The sequence below is a fragment of the Canis lupus genome, chromosome 1 (assembly GCF_011100685.1).
Source record: "Canis lupus familiaris isolate Mischka breed German Shepherd chromosome 1, alternate assembly UU_Cfam_GSD_1.0, whole genome shotgun sequence".
NCBI classification, from domain to species: domain Eukaryota; kingdom Metazoa; phylum Chordata; class Mammalia; order Carnivora; family Canidae; genus Canis; species Canis lupus.
In genome coordinates, this window is record NC_049222.1 from 100,106,748 (window position 1) to 100,128,973 (window position 22,226).

Sequence of the window (22,226 nt, forward strand, 5' to 3'; positions counted from 1 at the left end):
TCCTTTCTCTCATCTTTATTACTTGGTGTGAGTGTGTGTATGTGCACTTGTATTTGAAAGGAGTTCAAAAGCCCAGACACCCCTGTCCCACCACCTATGGCTCATGCAGCTCATGTGTTTTGGTGACCCAGGTGGTATTTCTGCAGTCAGATGGACACCCCACAATGCCCGTTGTTACAGTTTGAGGGACAGAAAAACAAACTGGAATTAGGGGAGATAATAAAACTGTGTGTGTGTGGGTGTCCATCAGAATCAGAGCTTTGGATCTAACTCAGGGAGAGGCTGGGCTGTAACTAATGTACTAGGAGTTAACCCTGAGTTGATCACTGAGTTCTTAGGAGTGGATGGTATTTTTCAAAGAGCACCCGAATAGGGAGACCATCACAGTCACAAAAGCCTCAACCTCAGAGGATGGAAGGAAGCCAAGACAACTATACCACAGAAACTCAGGAAGAAAACATCTCCAAAGGAAGTGATCCCTGGTATCAAAATCCACAGTATCAAAGTGCTCAGGCACAGAGAAGGTACCAGAGACCCGGGTCAACAGAGGCCATGGAAGCCAGAAGACGTGAGGATGGCATGGAAAGTGAGAACGGACATGCCCAGAACAGGAAACCCTCATCTAAAGTTGGCAAGGAAGGGTCACAACGGTGCAGGGAGAGGTCAAGTTTGGAAAATGGAAGAGGCTGATCTTACTTCTGGCCTCTCACCACAAGGAAAGCTGCCCTGGCAGGCTATGCTGGGCAACTACCATACTACAGGATGTGTCCCTGTCATGGGAGGGCACTCCTGGGCCCTACAATTCATCTGCCAATCAGAGACCACCACCCTTCTGTTCCCCAAGCCTGGAGCTGTATGTCACTATACAGAGACCACAGATCATGAGATATGAGAACCATGTGGGAGAAGTAGCAGTATCTGACCTCCAGAAACAAAACATCACTAGACAGAGATCACATGAGGTCAAGTCCAAGCCCCAAATCATACAGGACAGCCAGAGGTCTGCCCTTCTGGACGTGTGCCCTTAACCACTTCTCTACCCTCTACGGGCCCTACTTGGGGCAAAGGCAGGTTTCCTGCCAACTCCCTTGCTGCCACTGCAGTGAGGCCTCCTGAGGATGCAGCTGCCCGAGCCTGTCGCCTCCCTTCCCAGTGCAGCTCCCAGAGGTGGGCAAGGGCACAGTGGACACCCCGAGAGACCCGCAGGCTGCGCTCCCGGTTTGGATCATTCTCCATGAGGACTCGTAAACCAGCAGCAAAGTGAGACAGGGCCTGGGCCAGGTGCTCGGGGCTCAGAGCACCCACACCAGCTTCCTCAGTCCTTGCACCCACCACAGCCTCTGTGAAATCTGGCTCTGGTTTTCTGGAAACTGAGCCTTTCCCTGCCTCCCAAGGCAACCCAGAGCCACTGATGTCCCCATCTTCTGTATCCTGGGGGATGCCGTGGCGGGGGGGCTCCCCATGGGCCTGCAGTAGGTTGGCAACATCAGCCTCAGCTGCATCTCCAAGGCCCACATGGCTAGCTAGTGCAACAATGCTGCGGCGGAGCTGAGGCACAGTGTCAGGCTCGGGTGTGCCAGCAGGGACACACTCGGGCCAGAGCTTTCTCCAGGCACTGTTCATGGTGACAGGCTGCAGCTCTGCCCAGGCTTCGGCTATATTGTCCACAGCGGTCACAACAGTATAGCTTCGCCAGAACTCCTGCACAGAGGGTCGGTCTTCACCAGCTGTCTCCTGGACTAGCTGGCTGAGCATGCGGCGCAGGTAATAGGCCTTGAATGTGGCAATGACACCCTGGTTCATGGGCTGGATCAGGGCCGATGTGTTCTTGGGCAGGAATTCAACTCTCACATGGGCTGAGAGGCCATCCAGGTGAGCAGGGTGGCAGGGCGCGCCATCCAGGAGCAACAGGGCACGGTGTGGGAGGCCGTGGCTGGCACAGTAGTTCTCTACAGCAGGGCAGAAGCAGCCAGTAAACCACTCCTGGAAGATGCTGGGTGTCAGCCAGTCATTGCGATTTGAGCGCCAGACCACAGGAAGGCTGGCCTTGGAGCAGCCCTTGAGAGCACGTGGGTTCTCTGAGGGGTACACCAGCAGAGGCTTCAGTTTGAAATCACCAGCTGCATTGCCACCAAGCAGCAGGGTCAGGTGGTCCTTAGAGGCCTTGAGGCCAGGCCCAGCTGCCCCTTCCAGTGCCAGCAGCATGCGCTCTGGGAGCCGCTTCCAGAACAGGCCCGTCTCGTCCACGTTGAAGACTTGGTGTGGTGAGTAGCAGCCTTCCTCCAGAATGGTGCGCAGCACTAGGGGGTAGTGGGCAGCAGCCTGGGTGTCAGCCACGGATGGCTCATCTGTCAAAAGCACATTGTGGCGAGCCTTGAATCGGGCAAACCAGCCATTACTGGCCCCAAAGGTCTCAGCCTGAGTGCCATTGCCCTGCTCATGCTGCAGCTGCACAAAGAGCCGTCGTGCCTTATCCTGAATGAGCAGTGTGCTGATGGGCAGGTTCTGCCGCTTTTGCTCCTCAATCCATAGGCTGAGCAAGCGTTCCATATGGCCCATCACCACACCCCGGCAGCGGGTCAGCTGTGTGGCACTGACAGGTGTGGCTGCCTGAGAATTGGCCCGGATCTTGTCCTTGTTGACACGGATCGAAGCGACGGTAGAGGTGGCCAGCCCCAGGGCTCGGGCAATCTGAGTTAGCTTCTCACCTTCCTCAAACCTCCGAAGCACCTCTAACTTTACATGCAGTGTGATGGACTTTCGGTCCCGCTTGGCACTGTGGCGGAGACCAATCCCACCAAGGGGTGCCTTCCCTGACACTTGCAGCCGGGGAGTTGTCTTCATTCCGCCTCCCTGAGCCACGTGCCTTGATGAGGTCTCTCCCCAGTGCCTGTCCAGTGTGTGCCCACAATGGCAGCCTCTTGGCCTCTCCTGCCACACCTGCCTCTACCTGTAGGACAAGGACACATGGGCATTAATGCGTGAGTACTTGGAAGTCCCAACTACTAGCTGGCCTTCCCATGCTCTGACAACAGAGTACTCCCCACAGCTGACCATTGCCTCAGAGGCATGCCCAGTCCCTTCTTTCCCGACTGCTAAAAACACTGCACACTCACTTCCAAGCATTCTTTATATCTAGAGGAGCATGTCACTTAGTTTTAACTTATGAGATCAAGAGAATCTGCTAGGAGATTCTGCTCTCTTCCCCTAGCAGACCTCTTGCAACCATGAGATAGTCTAGACACTGCGATGCAGGCCAACTGCTTCTGCTGGGCCAGTGGGGCTGCGGGTCTTCCTCATCTCCTGCCTTACAGTGCCTTTTTCCGGAGGTGGCACTAGGCATCCTAATCCCTATGAATAAGTTACCTTACATGGCAAAAAGGATATTGTGGGTGTGATTAAATTAATAATCTTGAGATGGGGAGATTATCTTGGTTTATTCAAATGGGTCCTAAATGTAATCAGAGGGGTTCTTGCAAGAGGAGGCAAAAGATTTCACTCAGAAGAAGGCAAGTGACCACTGAAGCCTAGAACCTCCAGAAAGAACTAGCCCTGCTGATACCTTGATTTTACCCATGGAGATCCATCTCAGATTTCTGACCTCCAAATCTCTAAGATAATACATATTTGTTGTTTTAAACCCCTCATTTTTTCAGTAATATGTTACACCAGTCATAAACTAAAGCAGAAGGAAGCCAACCTAATTCATGCCATCAATCATAGAGCACCTGGGAATAGAGGACAAAGGTGGTTCTCCACACAGTAGCCACAAAGATTCAGTAAGCACTATGATCCTACCCCTGCTCTGCTCAGAGACCTCCCAACTGTAAGTAAAAGCCACAATCCTCACCAAGCACTTGGTGAAGCACCTCAAAGCCTCCTCCTTTACTTTGTTCACTCCTGCCCACATCCTTGGGGCCAACTAAGTGTGCTCCTGTTTCCTTCCGCCCAGGGCCCAGTTCTTCCCTGTTATCTGCATGGCCTGTTCCCTCTCCTACAGATCTCTGCTCAAAAGTAACCTAATCAAAGAGGCCTTCCCCATCGACATTTTTTTGGTGCATCTGTCACATGCTGCCTGAAGATAGTAGCTGTGTCTGCTGATCTTTCCCTTGTGTCCAGGCCCAGGAATAGTGTGTGCAGTAGTGGTTTGCTGAAGAAATTATTAAATAAAGTGCAGCGGTGGGAGGCAGGTTTTTCACCTTGTCCCTTTTGCATTTTGAACCATGAGAAAGTAGCACCTGATCAAAAAAAAATTTTTTTTGAAGGACTGCCTGTGAAAGCATGGACAAATGAGTGACAAGTCTGTTTTTGCGCCGACTATGGCACCTATAGGTATAGCATCAATACCTTCAATGATCCATGGGCTGCACATGCTTGAAACAAGGTAGTACAGGCCACAGGACCCTCGAGCCTGGGACGCAGAGATAGGTGGGTGGGCATGGGAAAGGCTCCTCTAGCTTGGAAGGAGTCTCGGGATTCTGAACCACTCACGCCCCATTGTTCTTTCTCCAACATCCATCCCTTCCTCTGCTCACCCAAAAATTTTAATTAATTCACCGATATGTTCATTCATTCATTCCCTCTTTCACTCTTGAGAGAAAGTCTCCAAGCCCCAAGCGGAGAGGCTCACTGCCCAAGGTCTGGATGGGAGACAGGGCTCGTCCCGGTGAGACTACAATTCCCCGACAGCCGCGGGGCCGCGGGAAGCTCCGATTGGCCCATCCGCGCCCATCCGGCTGAGCGCGCAGCGGCCTCTCTCCATTCCCATCCCGCCTTTCGGAACCAAGGGAAACGGCGTCCCAGCCCCCGCCACCGGAGACCGGGCCCCCGCGCGGCCGACCGTCCTCACCTCCAGACCGCGACGCGGGCCAGCTGCTTCTGCTGGGCCGGTGGGGCTGTGGCTCTTCCCCATCTCCTGCCTTACAGTGCCTTTTTCTGGAGGCGGCTGAGCTCAGCCTCCATGTTATCCGCGGAGACGGCCGACTGACCGGGACTGGCGAGATTGGAGGAGTCCCGCCCCTGACGGCTCTGAGCCCTGCGCCCGGCGCTCCCAGGCCGGCCGGAAAATGTAGTTCGGCGACGGGGGCGCTGCGCGTAGAGTCCAGCCGGGGGCGCCGGAGGCTTTCTCTGCCCGAAGCTGCTTCATTTCTCTCGAATTTTTCCCGCCGCCTACTTTGTGTGACTTTCCATCATCCTCCCTATGTCCTTTCCTTCCCGGCTATGTCCGTTTTCTTTTTCTCTCGGTTTGTCTCCCATCCTGAAGAATTCATTCCGCTCATACTGTCAAATATTTTTTAAAAGTTAAAAATAAGCTCTATGATTGCGTGTCAAAAAGTTATTTACCTCATGGAGGGAACTAGCAGGATGACATAGGTGGTTCCAGAAAGATGAGAAAGAACAGAAAAGGTGAGAAAAAGGAGCACTGAAATAAAAGCCCAAAGTCGAATTAGTAGTGCCCCACAGGTGGGGGCCCGGGTGTCTCAGTTTCTGCTCGGTGTCCTAGAGGTGATATACAACTCTAACCACAAGCGTTTGCAGCCTGGATTCTGATCAAAAGGTACTTAAGAGGGAGGGCAGCCCCGGTGGCGCAGCGGTTTAGCGCCACCTGCAGCTCAGGGCGTGATCCTGAAGACCTGGGATCGAGTCCCACGTCAGGCTCTCTGCGTGGAGCCTGCTTCTCCCCCTGCCTCTCTCTCTCCCTGCATCTCTATGAATAAATAAATAAAAAAATTTTTTTTAAGGTACTTAAGAGAGAAAGTGTTACTTCGTTTTCGGGAATCAGAAGCTGGCTTGATAGACAATGCCAGGAAACGCAGAGAGGGCTCCCAATCATCTTTTTGTCCTATTGTCAAAATTTTTAAAAGACTTTATTATTTATTTATTCATGAGAGACACAGACTAAAAGAGAGAGGCAGAGACACGGGCAGAGGGAGAAGCAGCCTCCTCGCAGGGAGCTCGATGCGAGACTCAATCCCGCATTCCGGGATCAGACCTGAGCAGAAGACAGGCGCCCAACCGCTGAGCCACCCAGGCGTCCCCCGTCAAATTTTGGATAAGTTTTCCTAACAAGTCTACCTCCAACTGTCTCACTTCTTGCTGTCCCCCTTCTCTAGGTCTTTGAAAACTCTCCATCTTTGCTGTATTTCAAAGTTTTGTCCCTTTCTCTCCTCTTGTCTCTCTGTATGCCAGTATTCCTTGTCTATCTCTTGAATCTCGATATTTGCACTGTCTTTGTGAATCTATTCTCTCTCACCCTCTTTGTCTCTTTCATATCCATCCCTTCCTGATCTCCCTCCCTCTTTCTAACTTTTCTGACACTCCTGTCTAACCGGCCCTGACTCTCTGATCCTCTGGCTTCTTTTCACATTCTCTAGGTCTCTGAGAGTAGATATTCCTCTCTGTTGACTTTCTTTCTTACCAGTGTCTCAGTCTCTGTATCTGTTCAATTACTTTGTTTTTTTTTTTTTTTAAATCTTTTTTTTTTATTTTTTTATTTATGATAGTTACACACAGAGAGAGAGAGACAGAGACACAGGCAGAGAGAGAAGCAGGCTCCATGCACCAGGAGCCCGATGTGGGATTCGATCCCGGGTCTCCAGGATCACACCCTGGGCCAAAGGCAGGCGCCAAACCGCTGCGCCACCCAGGGATCCCTGTTCAATTACTTTGAACACTGCCTCTCCTCAGCTCTCTCTCTGCCCCCAGTGGGCCCTTGGCCTCTCCTTGCCCTGTCTTTGTGTCTGTCTCTCCTCACTGTCTTGCTCGGCTTCTCTGCCCCTGTCGGCTACCCAAGCCCTTACCCCACGACCCCCATCGCCTCTCAAACGCCCACCAGGTCCCGCAAGGTCGTGCTGAAGACCTACGGGTTGGCCCAACCGGTTACCATGGAGTCTCCCAGGCCCGCCTACCCGCTCACCAACACAAAGGAACGGCGTCGCGCGACGCAAGCGCGCACGGACGGCGCATCCGACTACACTTCCCAGAAAGCCCTGGGCCGAGCCTCTTTTCAATTTGAAGTCCGAGCGGGCGGTGGAGGCGGTGCCCCACCTTTTCTGCAGGTGGTTTCCATGGAGATGTGATCTGACGGCGTCGTAGCGAGAGCGGTAATTGGTGCAGAACCCTGCTAATCTCTGGAAGGCCCGTAAAGAATTGAGGAAAACGTGGTGGGGGGCATGCGCGGTTGGGAAGACGGTGCTGCTGTCCGCTGTCCCCAAAGAAGGTTGCGCACGTCGACGGGGCATGGACGCCTGGATCTGAGGCGGGGAGCGCGGGAAGAGGCGGACGGTCGTCTGATCTGATCTTTGCAACAACGCTACCCCGGGGAACAGGGGAGAGGGTGGAAAAGGAGGCGAGGGTAGGGGAAGGGCAAGGTGGCACTCGGGCTGATGCGTGGAGCATTCTGGGAGACATAGTCCGGCCGGGGAGGGGGAAGTCGGCGAGTGCGCATGCTTAGGAGCGCGGAGCGGCCGGCTGAGCGTGGAGGTGAGGGCGGAGGCCTCCCGACGGGGAAGGCTTGGGCAGGGACCCGGTTGGTGGCTGCGGATTGTTGGCTGCGGACTCTTGGATTCCAGCTATCCAGCGGGATCTGGAGCGCGGAGTAGGGGCCTAGGCACTCATTCTCAGCGAGCCGGGCGCTGTCGCGCGACGCTCTTCACTCACTGCATTACCACAGCTACAAGGACTGGGAGCCCCGCCCCCTGGTTGCCATGGCGGCACTTGACCTGCCTGGGGAGGTAGGGATGGGATGCTCTCTAAAGTGGAAGTTGCCCTCCAAGATTTCTGGTAACTGTAGTTCAGAAAGCTTCGCAGTGGCTAGCTGGCTTAAAAACGGTCCAACTTTCTCCCAAGGTTGCAGGTCGGAAGTTTGACTCACGGGATCCAGAGGCCCTGGAAATCGAATCTACTCACTTAATAAACTCAGATTCCTTCACAAAACCCGCACATTACTCCCAGCTGCGAAAGGTGCAGCAATGGCGGGGAAGGGGAGGGGCATCCCCACTTATCGGGGATGGTAAAGATGGGGAAACTGAGGTTCACAGAAATCTGCCAAGGTTACATAGCTAATAGGCAAGATCAGATTTTCCCACCTTGCTTGCAGGCACCTGGTCCAGTTGTTTTGGGACCTTTTTGGGTCCGTAAGCTCCCATCACCACCTAAACCCGCCTAAATCGGGAAGCTAAAGAGATGGTGGGGCATTACCTTGTGTGATAAGTTGGGCCGGTTCAGAGGTTGAGGCTGAATGGGGGTGAGGGGAAGCTGCCTTGCCCAGTTGATCTTGCCCATCTCTGGGGGTGGGGAACAGATAGAGGCTGCCCTATGGGACTGAGCGCAGAAGGGAATGGTCTGAGAGACTAGATGGGAGAGTGGGTGGTGCAATGATGGGCTGGTATTGGGTGGGCATGGGAAGTCCTGGGGGGTGGGTGGTAGTGGCACTTACATTGCAGATGTCATTTACTTGGCAGGGGGAGAGCCACAAGGCAGGGATGAGGTGGTGTGTGTTGAAGGGCAGGATTTAGGGAAGAAGGAGTGCTTACTGTGCCTAAGAAGCACCCTATATATGGAGAAAAGGAATGCCAGAGACTGTGTAAGTCTCAGCTAGAGACCAGAGACACAGATGTCTAGCATGTGACCACCTCTCTGTGCCTCAGTTTTCTCATCTGCCTTCCACTCGGTGCAGGTCTGAAGATGGAACAACGAAGCATACAGTAGATGCTTAATAAGCATTTGCTGCCACAGTTTCTCCCTGCAGTAGCCTCATCATATTCCTCTCCTAGGGGAAGATATCCTCGGAACCCCAGCCCAGTCTTTCCAATGAGACCCGCAGCACTAGGCTCCCCAGGTCACACATCACTGGAAGATGAGGGACCTGTCATGGTGAAGCTGGAGGACTCTGAGGAGGAGGGTGAGGCCACCCGGTGGGATCCTGGCCCAGAGGCTGCGCGCCAGCGTTTTCGACACTTCCACTATGAGGAGGCAGTGGGTCCCCAAGAGGCCCTGGCCCAGCTCCGGGAGCTATGCTGCCAGTGGCTGCGACCAGAGGTGCACTCCAAGGAGCAGATGCTGGAGCTCCTGGTACTGGAACAGTTCCTGTGTGCACTGCCCCCTGAGATCCAAGCTTGCGTGGAGGGACAGCAGCCAGGCAGCCCTGAGGAGGCCGCTGCCCTGGTTGAGGGGCTGCGCCGGGAGCCAGGAGGCCCCCGGAGATGGGTGAGTCAGTGGTCCTGAGCCAGGGCCCAGGCTGGAACCGCATCCAGCTCTGCCTCATCCTGGGGAGTGCCATGCTCAGCCAGACACCTGTTCCTTGTGGTTTGGAAGTGGCTCCCTTGGAGTAGACCTTGTGTGAGAGTAGACAAGGTTCCACAGCCAGCCTCTCAGGCCCATCCCTATATCAGCTGGAGTCATGGACATGGAAGGGATGCAGGGTGGGGAGCAAGGGAGACCAATAGGCATTCATGGGTGTAAGCAGCAGGAGAGCAAACTGCACGTGGTCCCTTCACTCCTCAGTGCTGAGGGGATGTGGGTCCTTGAGAATCTAGTGGGTCAGGTCCTGTGATGGGGTAGATGCCCATGAACCTCCTGCTTGTGCCCAGCCCGACTCTCTGCATGGGCCCCTGATGGTGGGGGACACCTCCCCAGGTCACAGTCCAAGTGCAGGGTCAGGAGGTGCTATCAGAGAAGATGGAGCCCTCCAACTTCCAGCCCCTCCTTCAAACCAAGCCTCAGACTCCAGAATGTGGCCCTAGGACACCATCTGAAGTCAGACAAGAGTCACCACTTGGCCTTCGGGTGAAAGAGGAGCCCACGGTTACAGAGAACCGAGGTAAGGGTGGGAAAGGCATGCATGATCCAAAGCCTGATTGAGTAGACCAGAGTTGCCTGGTGTCAATAGCCTAAAGGTCACCTGGGTAGAACTGTTCTTATGCAGTGGTGTCCCCTACATCCTGCCTAGCCAGTGGCCATCTGCTCATCACATGCCAAGTGTGACTGTCACAGCTATGGTTCTGTGTTCTCCCCTGACATGTTGGGGTTTTGGCTTGGGAGGGCATGTGGGGTTTACTCTCCAAGGAGCTCCATCGGGAGATAATAGCTGGTCTCTGGGGAGCAGGCAGCAGGCTTGAATATGGGTGGGTATGGCTGAAGGAGGACCTCAGGGTGTTGGGAGGTATGCCCCTCCCTATTTTACTCCTTCCAGGCAGATGCTAGAGCTGGCCACCCACACTCTCCATCATTCCTTTGTGGACCCTAGTGCAGTGCTTCTCTCCACTCTCACTGGCCATCCTGCTCAGGGCTCATTCAGGGGTGCAGGGCACAGACCTGAGCCTGTCTCATCCTGTACAGCTTTTCCTATGGCCTTCCAGGGGGTTCTGCCTTACTCCAACCTCAAGGTGGATTCCAGCATCTGGCATACCACTGAGGAGGGCACTGGGGTGGGGACACCCTTGGGCCACCTGACCCCAACCTTCCTCTACAGAGCTTCTGGATTCTGGGCCTCTAGCCACTCCCCAGGAAGCCACTTCTACTCTCCTGCCTAAAGAGGCCCAGGTGAGTCCCATACAGGCCATGCTCCTCTCTCTGGGGAGCCTCAGTGGGTGGGGGTCAGGTAGGTCCCTCCCTAAGCCTGGCTGGGCAGACGAGCAGTGACCACTGTGGTTTCAGGGCTGTGAGATAGTGCTGGACCAGGCCTCTCCCCACAGCGAGACTGGGCTTGAGGGGCCTTCATGGAGGGTGCATCCTGGGGCCCTGTGGCAGGAGGAAGCTGGGGGCATCTTCCCTCCAGGTGAGTGAGACCGGGCATGGTGGGCCTGGGCCCTCTGCATGGGCAGCACCACATCTACCTATCCCACTCCTGGCCCTGCTCATGTGGCCCTCTTACTCCAGTATCTCTAGGCTCCTCCATTCTATGGACTGTTCCTTCTCTGCTCTCCACTGGCATGGAGTAGGCTGCTGGGGTTTCCATTAAGCCCTCTGCTGACTTCAGGTTCCTTCCAGCTGCTGCTCCTCACCACAGTAAAACCTCTAGAGAGCAGAGCCTGTTTTTACCATATCCCCAACTTCTCCCAGCCCTGGCATCCTGGATGGCCCATAGATTCTAGGTTTGCATTCCTACTGATTGAGTAGCAGGGGAGGGAGGGTCTGGATCTGGCAAAGACAGCAGGTTAGTGGACAGTGGGTGGGCATGGATCAAGCAGGACAGCAGGCCCCTCAGCTGTACTGCTCTCAGTCTGCCATCAGCCAGTTTCCCTGCCTCTTCTTCCTTGTTTCTTAGACCCCTCCTCTTTCTTGGTTTACTCTCTTATTCTGGCGGACCTTCCTGCAAACTCTGGTATGGGAGATAAAAAGTTTTGAGATGCTACATCTCTAAAACACACTTACTTAACATTCTATATTAGGTTAGTTGGGCTGCATGAAGAATTTTTATTAATTAAATTTCAAAGCTTTTTCATCATCATTGTTGATAAGCCCTTTCAGTTTGAAAATTCCTTTCTCTCAATTATGGGAAACGCTTGAATTGTTTCTCTGATTTCCTTTCCCTCTATTGTTCCTTGTTTCTGGAATGTGTATCACTTCACTGTTGGCTATATTGCTTCCTTGGTATGGTGTCTCACCCTCCACCCAGCCTTTTGCCAGGATGGAAGAAGAGATCCAGGCATCAGAGCTATAGCAGTGCCCACTATTTGCTTAGAATTCTGTGCTGACAGAGCCCAGGGCTGTTCCATGCAATAGTCCTGCCCACCTTCTGCTTCTGAACAGTCTCCTCAACATGCTTGGTGCCCCTGTCCCATCACCTCCATGGCCAGAGCTACCTGGTACTTCTAACTCCCAAAATTTTCAAGTCGTCTTTAAGGTCAAACTGATTTTTTTCCCTCCTTTTCCTCACTGCTGGCTTGGTATTCACCTTCTACAATCTGCTACAAGGTTACTATTTACCCTTCAGCTTTCCAGAATAGAAGATGTCAGGAGTTTGTTTCCTTTCCTCTTCTTTAATCTTTGTGGATATTATGCCTTAAGAAACAGAAAGCTTTGTTGTGGTTTTTACTGTTGTCTCAGGATGGAACAAACATAGATACCCAGAATTCCTTATTCACTATGTTTTGTCAATAAGGATTCTCATCATTCGTTTTTCATCATGTCCTTGTTTTGTGGATGCTGATCCATCCTTCGAGGATTTGGACATATTTCAGTGCCCTTTCCAGGCTGGTTAGCTAGTTTGGTTTCTTCAGGTGTGAATTCTCTTTTTTATTTTTATTTTTTTTTTAATTTTTATTTATTTATGATAGTCACCCAGAGAGAGAGAGAGAAAGGCAGAGACATAGGCAGAGGGAGAAGCAGGCTCCATGCAGCGAGCCTGACGTGGGATTCGACCTGACGTGGGATTCGTCTCCAGGATCGTGCCCTGGGCCAAAGGCAGGCGCCAAACCGCTGCGCCACCCAGGGATCCCAGGTGTGAATTCTCCAACCATTGACAGTCTGCCCTTCATAGCTATAGAAGCTTCTTATTTGTCTCTACCCTAAGTATCATGGTAGGTGAGTCTGCCACAGGATCCATCATAACCCTGAAATGGAAAGATCATCTGGGCCCCAGGACGTTGAGTGAAGATACTTCTGGAACCCAGCCAAAGCAAGCAGCTTATTCTTGGCCAGCTGTGTGGATCAACTGTACTAACCTAGCCCATATCCTCAAACTCCAGCTTCATGATAGAGCCTGGCTTTAATCCCTAGGTCTAATGACCCAGGAGCTTTACAGCTCACTGCACAGGCTCAGGATTCCTTTATTTATTTATTTATTTTTTAATGACACAGAGTCAGAGACACAGGCAGAGGAAGAAGCAGGCTCCATGCAGGGAGCCTGATGTGGGACTCGATCCTGGTACTCCAGGATCACACCCTGAGCCAAAGGCAGATGCTCAACCGCTGAGCCACCGAGGCATCCCCAGGCTGAGGATTCCTAAACCTCACCAACTGTCCTTTCTTCCTTTGAAGTAGCCCAAAATATTTTAAAATTTTTTCTCAGGTTCTGTTGTCATTTCTGGACATTGGAGTTGAAAGAATAGGATCTAGCATATCCCCCATCTGCTGTTTTAGTCTTCAGCTGGCTGGCCAGGCTTAGCCTTGTGCTTTGTGGCTGACCACTGCCTCCAGATTGGACCTGCTTCTCTCAATTCACAACCCCACAGTCTTTCAGTTTTCTCCATCCACACCAGTGGCACCACCTCAGACTCCATGGTGGGTTCCTTCTCAGTCTCTCCATTGACAACTGCAGCTCCCAGCTTCAAACACTGATTCCCTTCAGTTACCTTGGTCTCTCCATCAGGACCCCTGCCTGCTCTCCTTGCCCCTCAACTGACCATCTCTGCAGCCATTGTTTTCATCATGTTATTTTGCATAGCTAATGATATGATAGAAAATTCAAAAGGCACAAGGGAGTACACAGTAGAATGCCCCTCCCTGTCCTGCCTGTGTTACACAGTCTTGTTTCTCAGTAGCCAACATTATCATCTTGGGTGTTCTTCCAAAAAGATTTTGTTCATAAAAGAGCAGACACAAATTCAAGTTCATATTTCTTCCCTTTAAAACACATGTGAAGGCCTAATCACCAGGTTTCACACCTGACATTTTTTGTGCATCTTCCCACTTCACACAGCAGCAAGTACACTTGTCTCTGAACAGCTGCATGGATCCCAACTGTGGCTCACTGTGGAGATACCTGTTTGTCCTTCAGGCTCCTACTGATATTCCTTTGGAGGAATTTTTCAGTGACGAACTGAAAAACCTCATGTATAGGTCATTTTGGACAGTGGGGAACACAACTGTTGAGGTGCATAAAAGTGAAATTGCTGATCAAAGTATGAGAAGTTTGCCATTTTAATGTAGTTTTGCCCTACTGGCTTCCCATTTAATCTTCACCAGCAAGGCATGCAAACACTTGGGTCCCTCCAAGGAGGGTGTGAAAATGATAGCTGAGTACAGCTCTAACTGGCAGTTTCTTACTAGGAATGAACTCAGCATATTTTATGGAATATAGCATTAGTTACATTTCCTTTCCTATTCACATCATTTGCCTGTTTTTCAGGTCACTGGTCTTCTAAGTTCTTTACTTAGAAGCTTAATTAACCCTTTGCTTCTGGAAAATCTGTCATTCGTTTTTTGGTTCTGAGGTTGTCTTTGCTGTGCACAAATGATTTCCTTTGATGCAGTATAATTTAGGACTTTTCTTTGACATATTACAGACTTTTCTGTCACCGACTGAAGCCCTTGCTATTCTCTTAAGTCTCCTTAACTTCCTTCAGCCTTCCTCTTTCTCTAGCCCCTGCTTCTCAGTTGCATTTGCTCACACCTCCTTCCTCACACAGGATCTAATGCTGGAGTGTTCCAGTGTGGCTAGGACCTGCTCCCTTCCATAGACACCCACTCTTACTTGATCACACACAGGGCCAGGGCTCTGTGTGCCATGCATATACCACAGCACCCATGTTCACATTTCTCTGAAGACTGAGCTTCAGCTCCTGCACCCTATAGCCTGTATGCAGTTTCTGTCCCTCAAATGCCCCATGGACATCTCAAGCAAGGCACATCAGACCAAAGTCCTGCCGCCTACCCTCCTCCCATCCCATCACTCTCAGACCTACTCACACTTCTGTGTATTTGGAAACCATCATCACTAGTGCAGGGCCTCTTGCCCCATATTTGCCCTACAGCACTTCCAGAAAGGCGATTTTTGCAAACTTAAGCCAGGCCTAGAAAGCTTGTCCCAATCTTCTGAATCTTCCCCTTCATGCTAGGTTCTGTCCCATTGTTTCCACCTTAGGGAGGCCTGCACAGATAGAACCCTTGCGCCTGTCACCTCTGGCTCATTGGCTAGTTTCAGGTCCTTCTAGTTCAATCTTTCCCATGGGCCAGAGTGGGTCCAGGCACAGTTCCCTTGGTATGGATCCCTTTGTGCAATGCAGGGTTTGCGCTCCACATGGACAGTGTCTCTGCTGGCCCAGGCACTGTGAGCCCCCACCTCCACATTCCCTGGGACCTCAGCATGGCTGGCCTCACTGACCAACTGCAGTCACCTTCCTGTGAAAGTGGCTTCTCACATGCAGTGGTGCTCCCCAATGGCCCTGGAGGTGAGCAGAAGCCCATGAACGAGGATCCGGGCCAGCTCCTGGGCCCCATACTGGCCAATGCCCGCTGGCGTGTGCCCAGAGGCCGGGGTCGAGGCCAAGACCTAGGCCGCCCCAGCACAGGCCCCAGGGCAGGACGAGGTGGCCGCTGCGACGTTTGCGGGAAGGTGTTCAGCCAACGCAGCAACCTACTGAGGCACCAGAAAATACACACAGGAGAGCGGCCATTCGTGTGTAGCGAGTGCGGTCGAAGCTTCAGCCGAAGCTCACACCTTCTGCGCCATCAACTCACACACACTGAGGAGCGGCCATTTGTGTGCAGCGACTGTGGCCAGGGCTTTGTGCGCAGCGCGCGCCTGGAGGAGCACCGGCGAGTGCACACAGGTGAACAGCCCTTCCACTGTGCTGAGTGCGGCCAGAGCTTTCGGCAGCGCTCCAACCTGTTGCAGCACCAGCGCATCCATGGGGACCCCCCGGGACCGGGCTCTGTGACCACCACGCCCCCTACGCCTCCCGGGGCACCGGAGCCCCCAGGCCCCTTCCCCTGCAGTGAGTGCCAGGAGAGTTTCACGCGGCGTGCCGTGCTCCTAGAACACCAGGCAGTGCACACGGGTGACAAATCCTTTGGCTGCGTGGAGTGTGGTGAGCGCTTCGGCCGCCGCTCTGTGCTGCTGCAGCACCGTCGAGTACACAGTGGTGAGCGACCTTTTGCCTGTGCCGAATGCGGCCAGAGCTTCCGGCAGCGCTCCAACCTCACACAGCACCGGCGTATCCACACAGGTGAGCGGCCCTTCGCCTGCACAGAGTGCGGCAAGGCCTTCCGCCAGCGGCCCACACTCACGCAGCACCTGCGCGTGCACACAGGCGAGAAGCCCTTTGCCTGCCCCGAGTGTGGCCAGCGCTTTAGCCAGCGTCTGAAGCTCACGCGCCACCAGCGGACGCACACCGGGGAGAAACCATACCACTGCAGTGAGTGTGGCCTGGGCTTCACACAAGTCTCAAGGCTCACTGAACACCAGCGTATCCACACAGGTGAGCGGCCCTTTGCTTGCCCTGATTGTGGCCAGAGCTTCCGGCAGCATGCTAATCTCACACAACACCGGCGCATCCACACTGGCGAACGGCCCTATGCGTGCCCGGAGTGCGGCAAGGCATTTCGCCAGCGGCCCACACTCACGCAGCACCTGCGCACCCACCGGCGTGAGAAGCCTTTTGCTTGCCAGGACTGTGGCCGCCGCTTCCACCAGAGTACTAAGCTCATCCAGCACCAGCGCATCCATAGTGCAGAGTAAGCAGCATTCACTGTATTTGGCTTTTGGCCTTTTGTTGGGGGAGGGCAGTGTATGCACACAGAAAACTTACCTCACAGGGTTGTTGTGAGGCCTGTGATCAAATTTAGGTACAGGCAGGCCCACCCAGGACCTAGCCTCTAGTAGGTGCTCAATAAATAGTAGACGGAACTTGGGTCTGGGGATCACCCATTCAGTGCCTCCCTACCTGCGTGGGTCAGTCTGCCCACCCCACCCATCCAGCACTTCCCCAACCAGGCAGTCTCTGTGAGAGCCATGGACTCCTAACAGCACCTCCCGACATCTGTGGGTGCCACCTTGTATCATGGCTCCTGTGCTATTTGTCCATGATGCCTTCAGCCCACACAACCATGGGGCCAAGAACTGGCCCAGTTTTCCCCAGCCAGCCAAGATCATCAAGTGCAGTATAAAAAGCAAACTGGCCAGAGCTGGGGATATGTTTTTTAAAACTTTAAACTTAGGAAGCCATTTCTTAGGCATAAAACTAGGTTTTATATGGAGATCGAGATTCTTTCATGCATGTTAACTACCAGCAAGTGCTAAGGTTAGGTCCCCCTTAGGATAGAACCCTGACCAGTCCAGAAATCAATGACCACTGGAGGCCCCAGGCCAGTTCCCTAGCCCTCTAGTGATCATTCACATTCCATGGAGCAGTTGCTGACAAGCCTGGCCAGCTGCACAATCCCCAAGGGTTCCCCCATACTGGGTGGTCTCTATGAGGAATGCATTCACTGGCAAGTCACAGGAAACACAGCTGGCAGCAGCTTCCATGAAAGTATACCTGCCAGTGTAGATTCAATGTCCAGACTGGGATGGCATCTCTGGAACCCTCTAGACTTTTCCTGTGCCATTGACTCTTGGCCCTAGTTATCTTCCCCTTCCATCCCATTGTCCAGGCCCTTGGCCTAGTGCCCCCTACACCTCCAACTAGTGGGTACACTGGCTGCCGAAAGCGGGATGAAAAGCAGTGCCAAAGAAAAGACCTTCATGCATCACGATTTGGCTTGGGACCTAAACGCCACTCTGGACAGGTGTTAGCCTGCCCTTGGCCTAAGGGGTTCTAAGAACAATCCTTTGAGCCTCATGTGTCCAAGCTTTTTCCAGGGATATGGCTGGACTTTGCTACAAGACTGAGATCCTGAAATCAGAGAAAGAAGACAAGCCAGCCTTGGCCAGAGATGGCCATCAGCCAATGGCCATCCCAGAGATGTGTTCCCTGCTTCCTTCCCTCCCCTACTCCACCCATCTTTCCACCTCCCCCCTGGCCTAACCCAGCCAGGACCAGGGACACTCTGGCATCTACCACATCTGGCAAAGAACAGCTCCCCATGTGACACAGTCGGAGTTGGGGGGTTGTCAACTGGGCCCTATGCCAACACTTCCTGTCCTCTCCAACCACAAAGGGAACTCTGAGGACTCTGATCTGGGATATACTAATTAGAGGGGAGGAACACAGTCACTGGGTCCCTAGGTGGAGGCTAGGAGTCAGATTAAGAAGGGCACACAAACAGTGAAGTAGCTAGTATTACGAGGTTAAGGAGTATTCCCAGAACTTTATAAATCCTGTAACATGGATTCTTTTCAATACCTGTGTGAATTTTATACTCAGAAACCAAACAAGAAAGTTCACTTTCATGTTTTTGATCATCATGATGTTTGAAAAACATGGAGAGAAATCTGCACACATATGACTAAGAACTTGAAATTATACACAGGAAAAATTAGAACACACATGAAAGGCTTAGAGACATGAGGCCAAGGCCCCATGTCCAAAGTCCTAAGAAGTCCACAGACCCACCTGCTAAACCAGTCTTCTAAGAAAGAAACATGAAGAGTGATGTGAGAGCCTCCTACAAAAGGCCATTTCTACAATTGGCTAGGGACATACCTGCAAGCCAAGCTTGGGGGTTATGAACTCAAGTACTACCATAGTATCAGCAGGGCTGAGGGCTTGGAGAGAATAACCATTTGGCCTCACTCAGAGCCACTGGGGGAAGCCAGGAGAGGAACCCCTAAGGTACTGGTCATCTGGGAAAGCTACAACAGTGCCCAGCTAACCTGTCCCTGGATCATGAGCCCATACTGTTTGCTCCAAGCACAGCCTCCCTGTGCCACATCCACCCAGTTATTCTAACCCCAAGCTTCCCAAATCTGTCCAATTCCCTTCATCCCCCAGCACTGCTTTGATCCCAGCCACCCATCTCCAGCCTGGAGGCCCATAGCACTCAGCGTCCCTTCCCACTCCTGGTCCCTCCTTTCCAAGAGAGTCCCTAGCTTCCCAGTCACAGGTCCCAAGTGCACTTACACCCTCACTCTTCACCTGTGATATGCTGCCCAATCCCTCCAGGTGCCAGCCCCAGCTTCCTTTAGGACCTCTGATAAGCTGAGCCCTATGCTGCCTACCAAGAGGATGCAGGCCCAAGGGGTACAGGCACCATTGCCACCCAAACTACCTGTGCCCCTCTGCCATGAGAGTAACAAAACACAGGTGTGCCACTTCCAGCCCACCCCTCTGCCTCAACTCAGCCATTCCCTCCTCCCTGGACCATGGGAAAGCCTTGAGTTCCTAGACCACACGAGTCTAGCTCTGGCTAGTGCACCATCAACTCTTCAGGGAACCAAAACCCCATCATCTGATGGGCCTCAGAAATTGGCCCGAGGTAAATGACACATAGTTTAGACTGACCAACAGGCAACACCCCCAAGACTTTGGCCGGAAACAGAATATGGTCATCAACCCTAATTTGGCAGTGGCCCAATAGATATAACATAGATAGGAAAAGCAGAGTGGCTGAGAAGAACAGAGAGGAAGGGATAAAGGAAGAGGAAGACTGAATCTGGAAGGACCATCTGAGTCCCATGACCAGCCATGTCTGAACCGAAAGAACACTGAGATGGCTGCAATGTCAACCCCAAACTTGAGCTGTTTGATGCTTCTGAGTCCCAGTTCTCATCCTGGGACCTCTCTAGCACTTAACTCTCAAAGGAGTCAAGAAAGGATGCTGGAAATGCAAGGCTAGAATAACAGGACAACCAGAAGAATGAAAGGAGTGTGGGAGATGGTGGCATTGTGAATGGAAGGGCCTAAAGAGGTAGCAGTTGCAGAGACACGGCTGCGATCAGTCCGTGGAGCCCAGGGACCTCAGTGGTACCCGAAGACCCACAGGGTAGGGCCTCTAAGGAGGCTAGGGCCAGCCCAAGATACGAAAAGGTGGAGGTGACTTCCTGAAGCGAGGATACGTGTCGAGATGGACGCCAGGTCGGGTCTGAGGAGGCGCAGGGCATGGAACGGCCACTCCCCCGAGGGGAGGACTGCGAGCCTGGGCAGAGGTCGACGGCTGAGAGGACCCCGTGAGCACCCCTGCCCAGCCCCAGCGCTGGCTCAACCGGACCGCCAAAACTACTTGTTCCACAACGCTCCAGGTGATGACGGCAGGTGGCCTCAGAGACAGACGGGGACGTACAGCGGGAGCCGCACTGGGTCGCAGAGGTGCTGAGAGACTGAGCACCGGCCGCACCCACCCACTGAGCGCGGTGCCGCGCTGCACACCCGCCCGACCGTTTCCATGGCGACAGCCGGACGTCATAGAACCGCCCCACGCCGCGTCCTCCCGCCCTCCGAGGCACGCTGAGCTGTGTGCGATCGTTGTGGAGGCTGGCCACACAGCGGAAGATCGCAAAGCGTGTCCGCTGGGTCTCGGGACCTGCTCCGAGAGGGTCCCCGCCCCACGTCCCATCTAGTGTCCACCCATGTAATCTCCCAAAGTGCTTACCACTAGCACAATACGCGTTTTATTTACTAGTTTACCTCATCCAGAATCTCCGCGAGCCAGTTGCTTTTGCGATGGGACATCGAGGTTGCTCGACCCCGCACTCTCTGAGTAAAGGCTATGGCCTCTCCGGGCTCTGGCCCGCCGTGATCACCTTGCCTCTGTGACCTCCAGGGGCAAGGACCTCATGTGACCCACCCCCACCACAATCTGCAAGGGTGGGCTGCCTACGAAGTGACCATCAACTGCCCTACTTAAAGATGGCGGTGGCACCGCCATTGACTGGACCCGCGAGCGTCCCCGGAAATGACCGCGGGACAGGCGGCACAAACGGAAATACCCGAGTCCAGCCGAAAAAGTCCGAATATTAAGACCTATTGCTGAGCAACGCGGGGCGGGGGTGGCGGCGGCCGTGGCGGCGGCGGCGGCAGCGGCGGCGGCCGCGGCGGCCGCGGCGGCTGCTGCTTCTGCGCAGGCGCATAGCGCAGGCCGGGCGAGAAGAGCCGAAGAGTGCAAGCGGCGGAAATATCCGAAGCGGTGGGGCGCCCGAGGCCGTTGCGGACCTCTGCGCCGAAGCCGCTGCTGCCGCGGAAGCCGAGCCTTTCTAGTACACGGCAGCCGCCACCGCGGCCGCCGCCTCCTCCTTCCCCTCGAGCCGCAGCCCCTCGCGGTGGGAGCAAGTGAACAGACAAGCGGCGCGGCCGCAGCTGGGCCTGAGGGGACCTAAGCTGGCGAGGGGGAGGAGGAAGCGGCTGGCTGGGGGCGGGGCCGAGCGGGCCCGAGAATAGCCGAGTCGGCCCGAGCGCCGCCGAGCGAGCCCGAGGCGCCGGGCCAGGCCAGAGCCGGACTACGGGAGCCGACGCGGGCCGCGCGGTGGGCGCGGAGCGGCGCGGCAGGCCGGGCGGGCGGCAGCAGCAGCGGAGGAGGCCGCGAAGGCGGGTTCGAGTGGCGGAGGCGGCGCAGGCGGCGGCAGGGGGCCGGGTGGCCGGGGTCCCGGGCCCCGCAGCGGCGGCAGCGGCGGCGGCGGCAGGATGATCAAGCTGTTCTCGCTGAAGCAGCAGAAGAAGGAGGAGGAGTCGGCGGGCGGCACCAAGGGCAGCAGCAAGAAGGCGTCGGCTGCGCAGCTGCGGATCCAGAAGGGTAGGGGGTCGGGGGATGGGGGTGGGGGTCGGAAGTCAGCGGCTGGGATGGGGTGATGTAGGAGTCTGGAGTGAGTTAATGCAGTCACCGGGGGGTCAGAGATGTCAGAGATGTGGCCGCAAATGTGGAGGTAGGAGGTTAGGGCCTGGGTTTCGGTGTGATGGGGGATCAGGGGTGAGTAATGCAGTCACCGAGGGGTCAGAGATGGGGGGCCGAATGTGGGGCACTTACAAGACTCGGAAAGCCAGGCATCTTGCATTGGGGACCAAGAATCAGAGAGTCAGGCAATGGAAGGCGAGTAGGAACCTGGGGACTCCACAGAGTATGAGAACATGGGTGATAGGCAGAGGAGATTGGATAGTGGGGGCCAAGGATTGGAGATAGGAGTAGGAGAGGATTTAGTGAAGTATATTGGGGTCATTGGGAATCAGAGTGAGATGGAGTGAAGTAAGTTTTGGGCACTGCGATTTGTGGGTCTGGGGGGGTCACATGGCAATTTGGGGTTTGGGGTGACACGTGGAGGAGGGAAGAACAGTGTGTGCTGGGGACTGGAGATGGGGGTAGGGTTAATTTAGACTAACATGCTGGGTGCTGGGAATCTTAGAGGCAATGTTTAGAGGGGGTACAGGAATGGGAATTCACATGTCTGAGGGTTGGATGGGTACCTGAATTTAGGATGACAAGCAGAGGAGAGGAGGGATGGTGGGGACGGCATTGGTTAGGGGCAGGGTCCTTGGATTTGGGTGGTCAGGTGGGGACCAGCAGTGTCTACTAGAAAATGGAGGTCATGGCCGGGGATCCTGGTGTTTGGGGTAGTTGTAGGCTCTTGGGGGGCCACACAGGGGTGGGAGTATTTGGGGGCTGGGGGGTTGGGTACGCAGCTGCTGGACGCTGAG

General features: G+C 54.2%; 4 protein-coding genes across 18 annotated transcripts in view; 2 read left to right on the top strand and 2 right to left on the bottom strand.

Annotated features, from left to right (window-relative positions):
* Nucleotides 1–20,528, bottom strand: LOC100856086 (tigger transposable element-derived protein 1-like). 5 transcript variants are annotated; one of them, XM_038527445.1, is made up of 3 exons: nucleotides 6,917–7,385; nucleotides 4,850–5,280; nucleotides 1–2,950 (listed from the first exon to the last, which is right to left on the bottom strand). In XM_038527445.1, the coding sequence occupies exon 3, from the start codon at nucleotides 2,842–2,844 to the stop codon at nucleotides 982–984; it is 1,863 nt and encodes a 620-aa protein (XP_038383373.1). In that variant the 5' UTR covers nucleotides 2,845–2,950; nucleotides 4,850–5,280; nucleotides 6,917–7,385; the 3' UTR covers nucleotides 1–981. The 5 variants fall into 5 exon arrangements, with proteins under 5 accessions (XP_038383373.1, XP_038383372.1, XP_038383371.1 ...); XM_038527444.1 differs by having other exon boundaries at nucleotides 6,833–7,385; XM_038527443.1 differs by having other exon boundaries at nucleotides 6,801–7,385.
* MZF1 (myeloid zinc finger 1) lies at nucleotides 6,961–16,920 on the top strand. 11 transcript variants are annotated; one of them, XM_038527439.1, is made up of 6 exons: nucleotides 6,961–7,103; nucleotides 8,775–9,207; nucleotides 9,637–9,820; nucleotides 10,472–10,542; nucleotides 10,657–10,777; nucleotides 14,949–16,920. In XM_038527439.1, exons 2-6 carry the CDS (start codon nucleotides 8,812–8,814, stop codon nucleotides 16,400–16,402), a joined length of 2,226 nt encoding a protein of 741 aa, XP_038383367.1. In that variant the 5' UTR covers nucleotides 6,961–7,103; nucleotides 8,775–8,811; the 3' UTR covers nucleotides 16,403–16,920. The 11 variants fall into 11 exon arrangements, with proteins under 11 accessions (XP_038383367.1, XP_038383362.1, XP_038383368.1 ...); XM_038527434.1 differs by having other exon boundaries at nucleotides 7,087–7,103; nucleotides 8,678–9,207; XM_038527440.1 differs by lacking the exon at nucleotides 6,961–7,103 and adding an exon at nucleotides 7,135–7,354.
* TRIM28 (tripartite motif containing 28) overlaps nucleotides 7,641–22,226 on the bottom strand; it is a 26,770-nt gene continuing 12,184 nt past the window's right edge. Inside the window, exon 18 of the mRNA XM_038527430.1 lies at nucleotides 7,641–7,654. Within this exon, the coding sequence (XP_038383358.1) occupies nucleotides 7,652–7,654 (3 nt within the window). The 3' untranslated portion in view covers nucleotides 7,641–7,651. The remainder of the gene's footprint in view (nucleotides 7,655–22,226) is intronic.
* UBE2M (ubiquitin conjugating enzyme E2 M) overlaps nucleotides 20,675–22,226 on the top strand; it is a 3,254-nt gene continuing 1,702 nt past the window's right edge. The window contains exon 1 of the mRNA XM_038527451.1: nucleotides 20,675–21,330. Coding sequence (XP_038383379.1) covers nucleotides 21,222–21,330 — 109 coding nt within the window. The 5' untranslated portion in view covers nucleotides 20,675–21,221. The remainder of the gene's footprint in view (nucleotides 21,331–22,226) is intronic.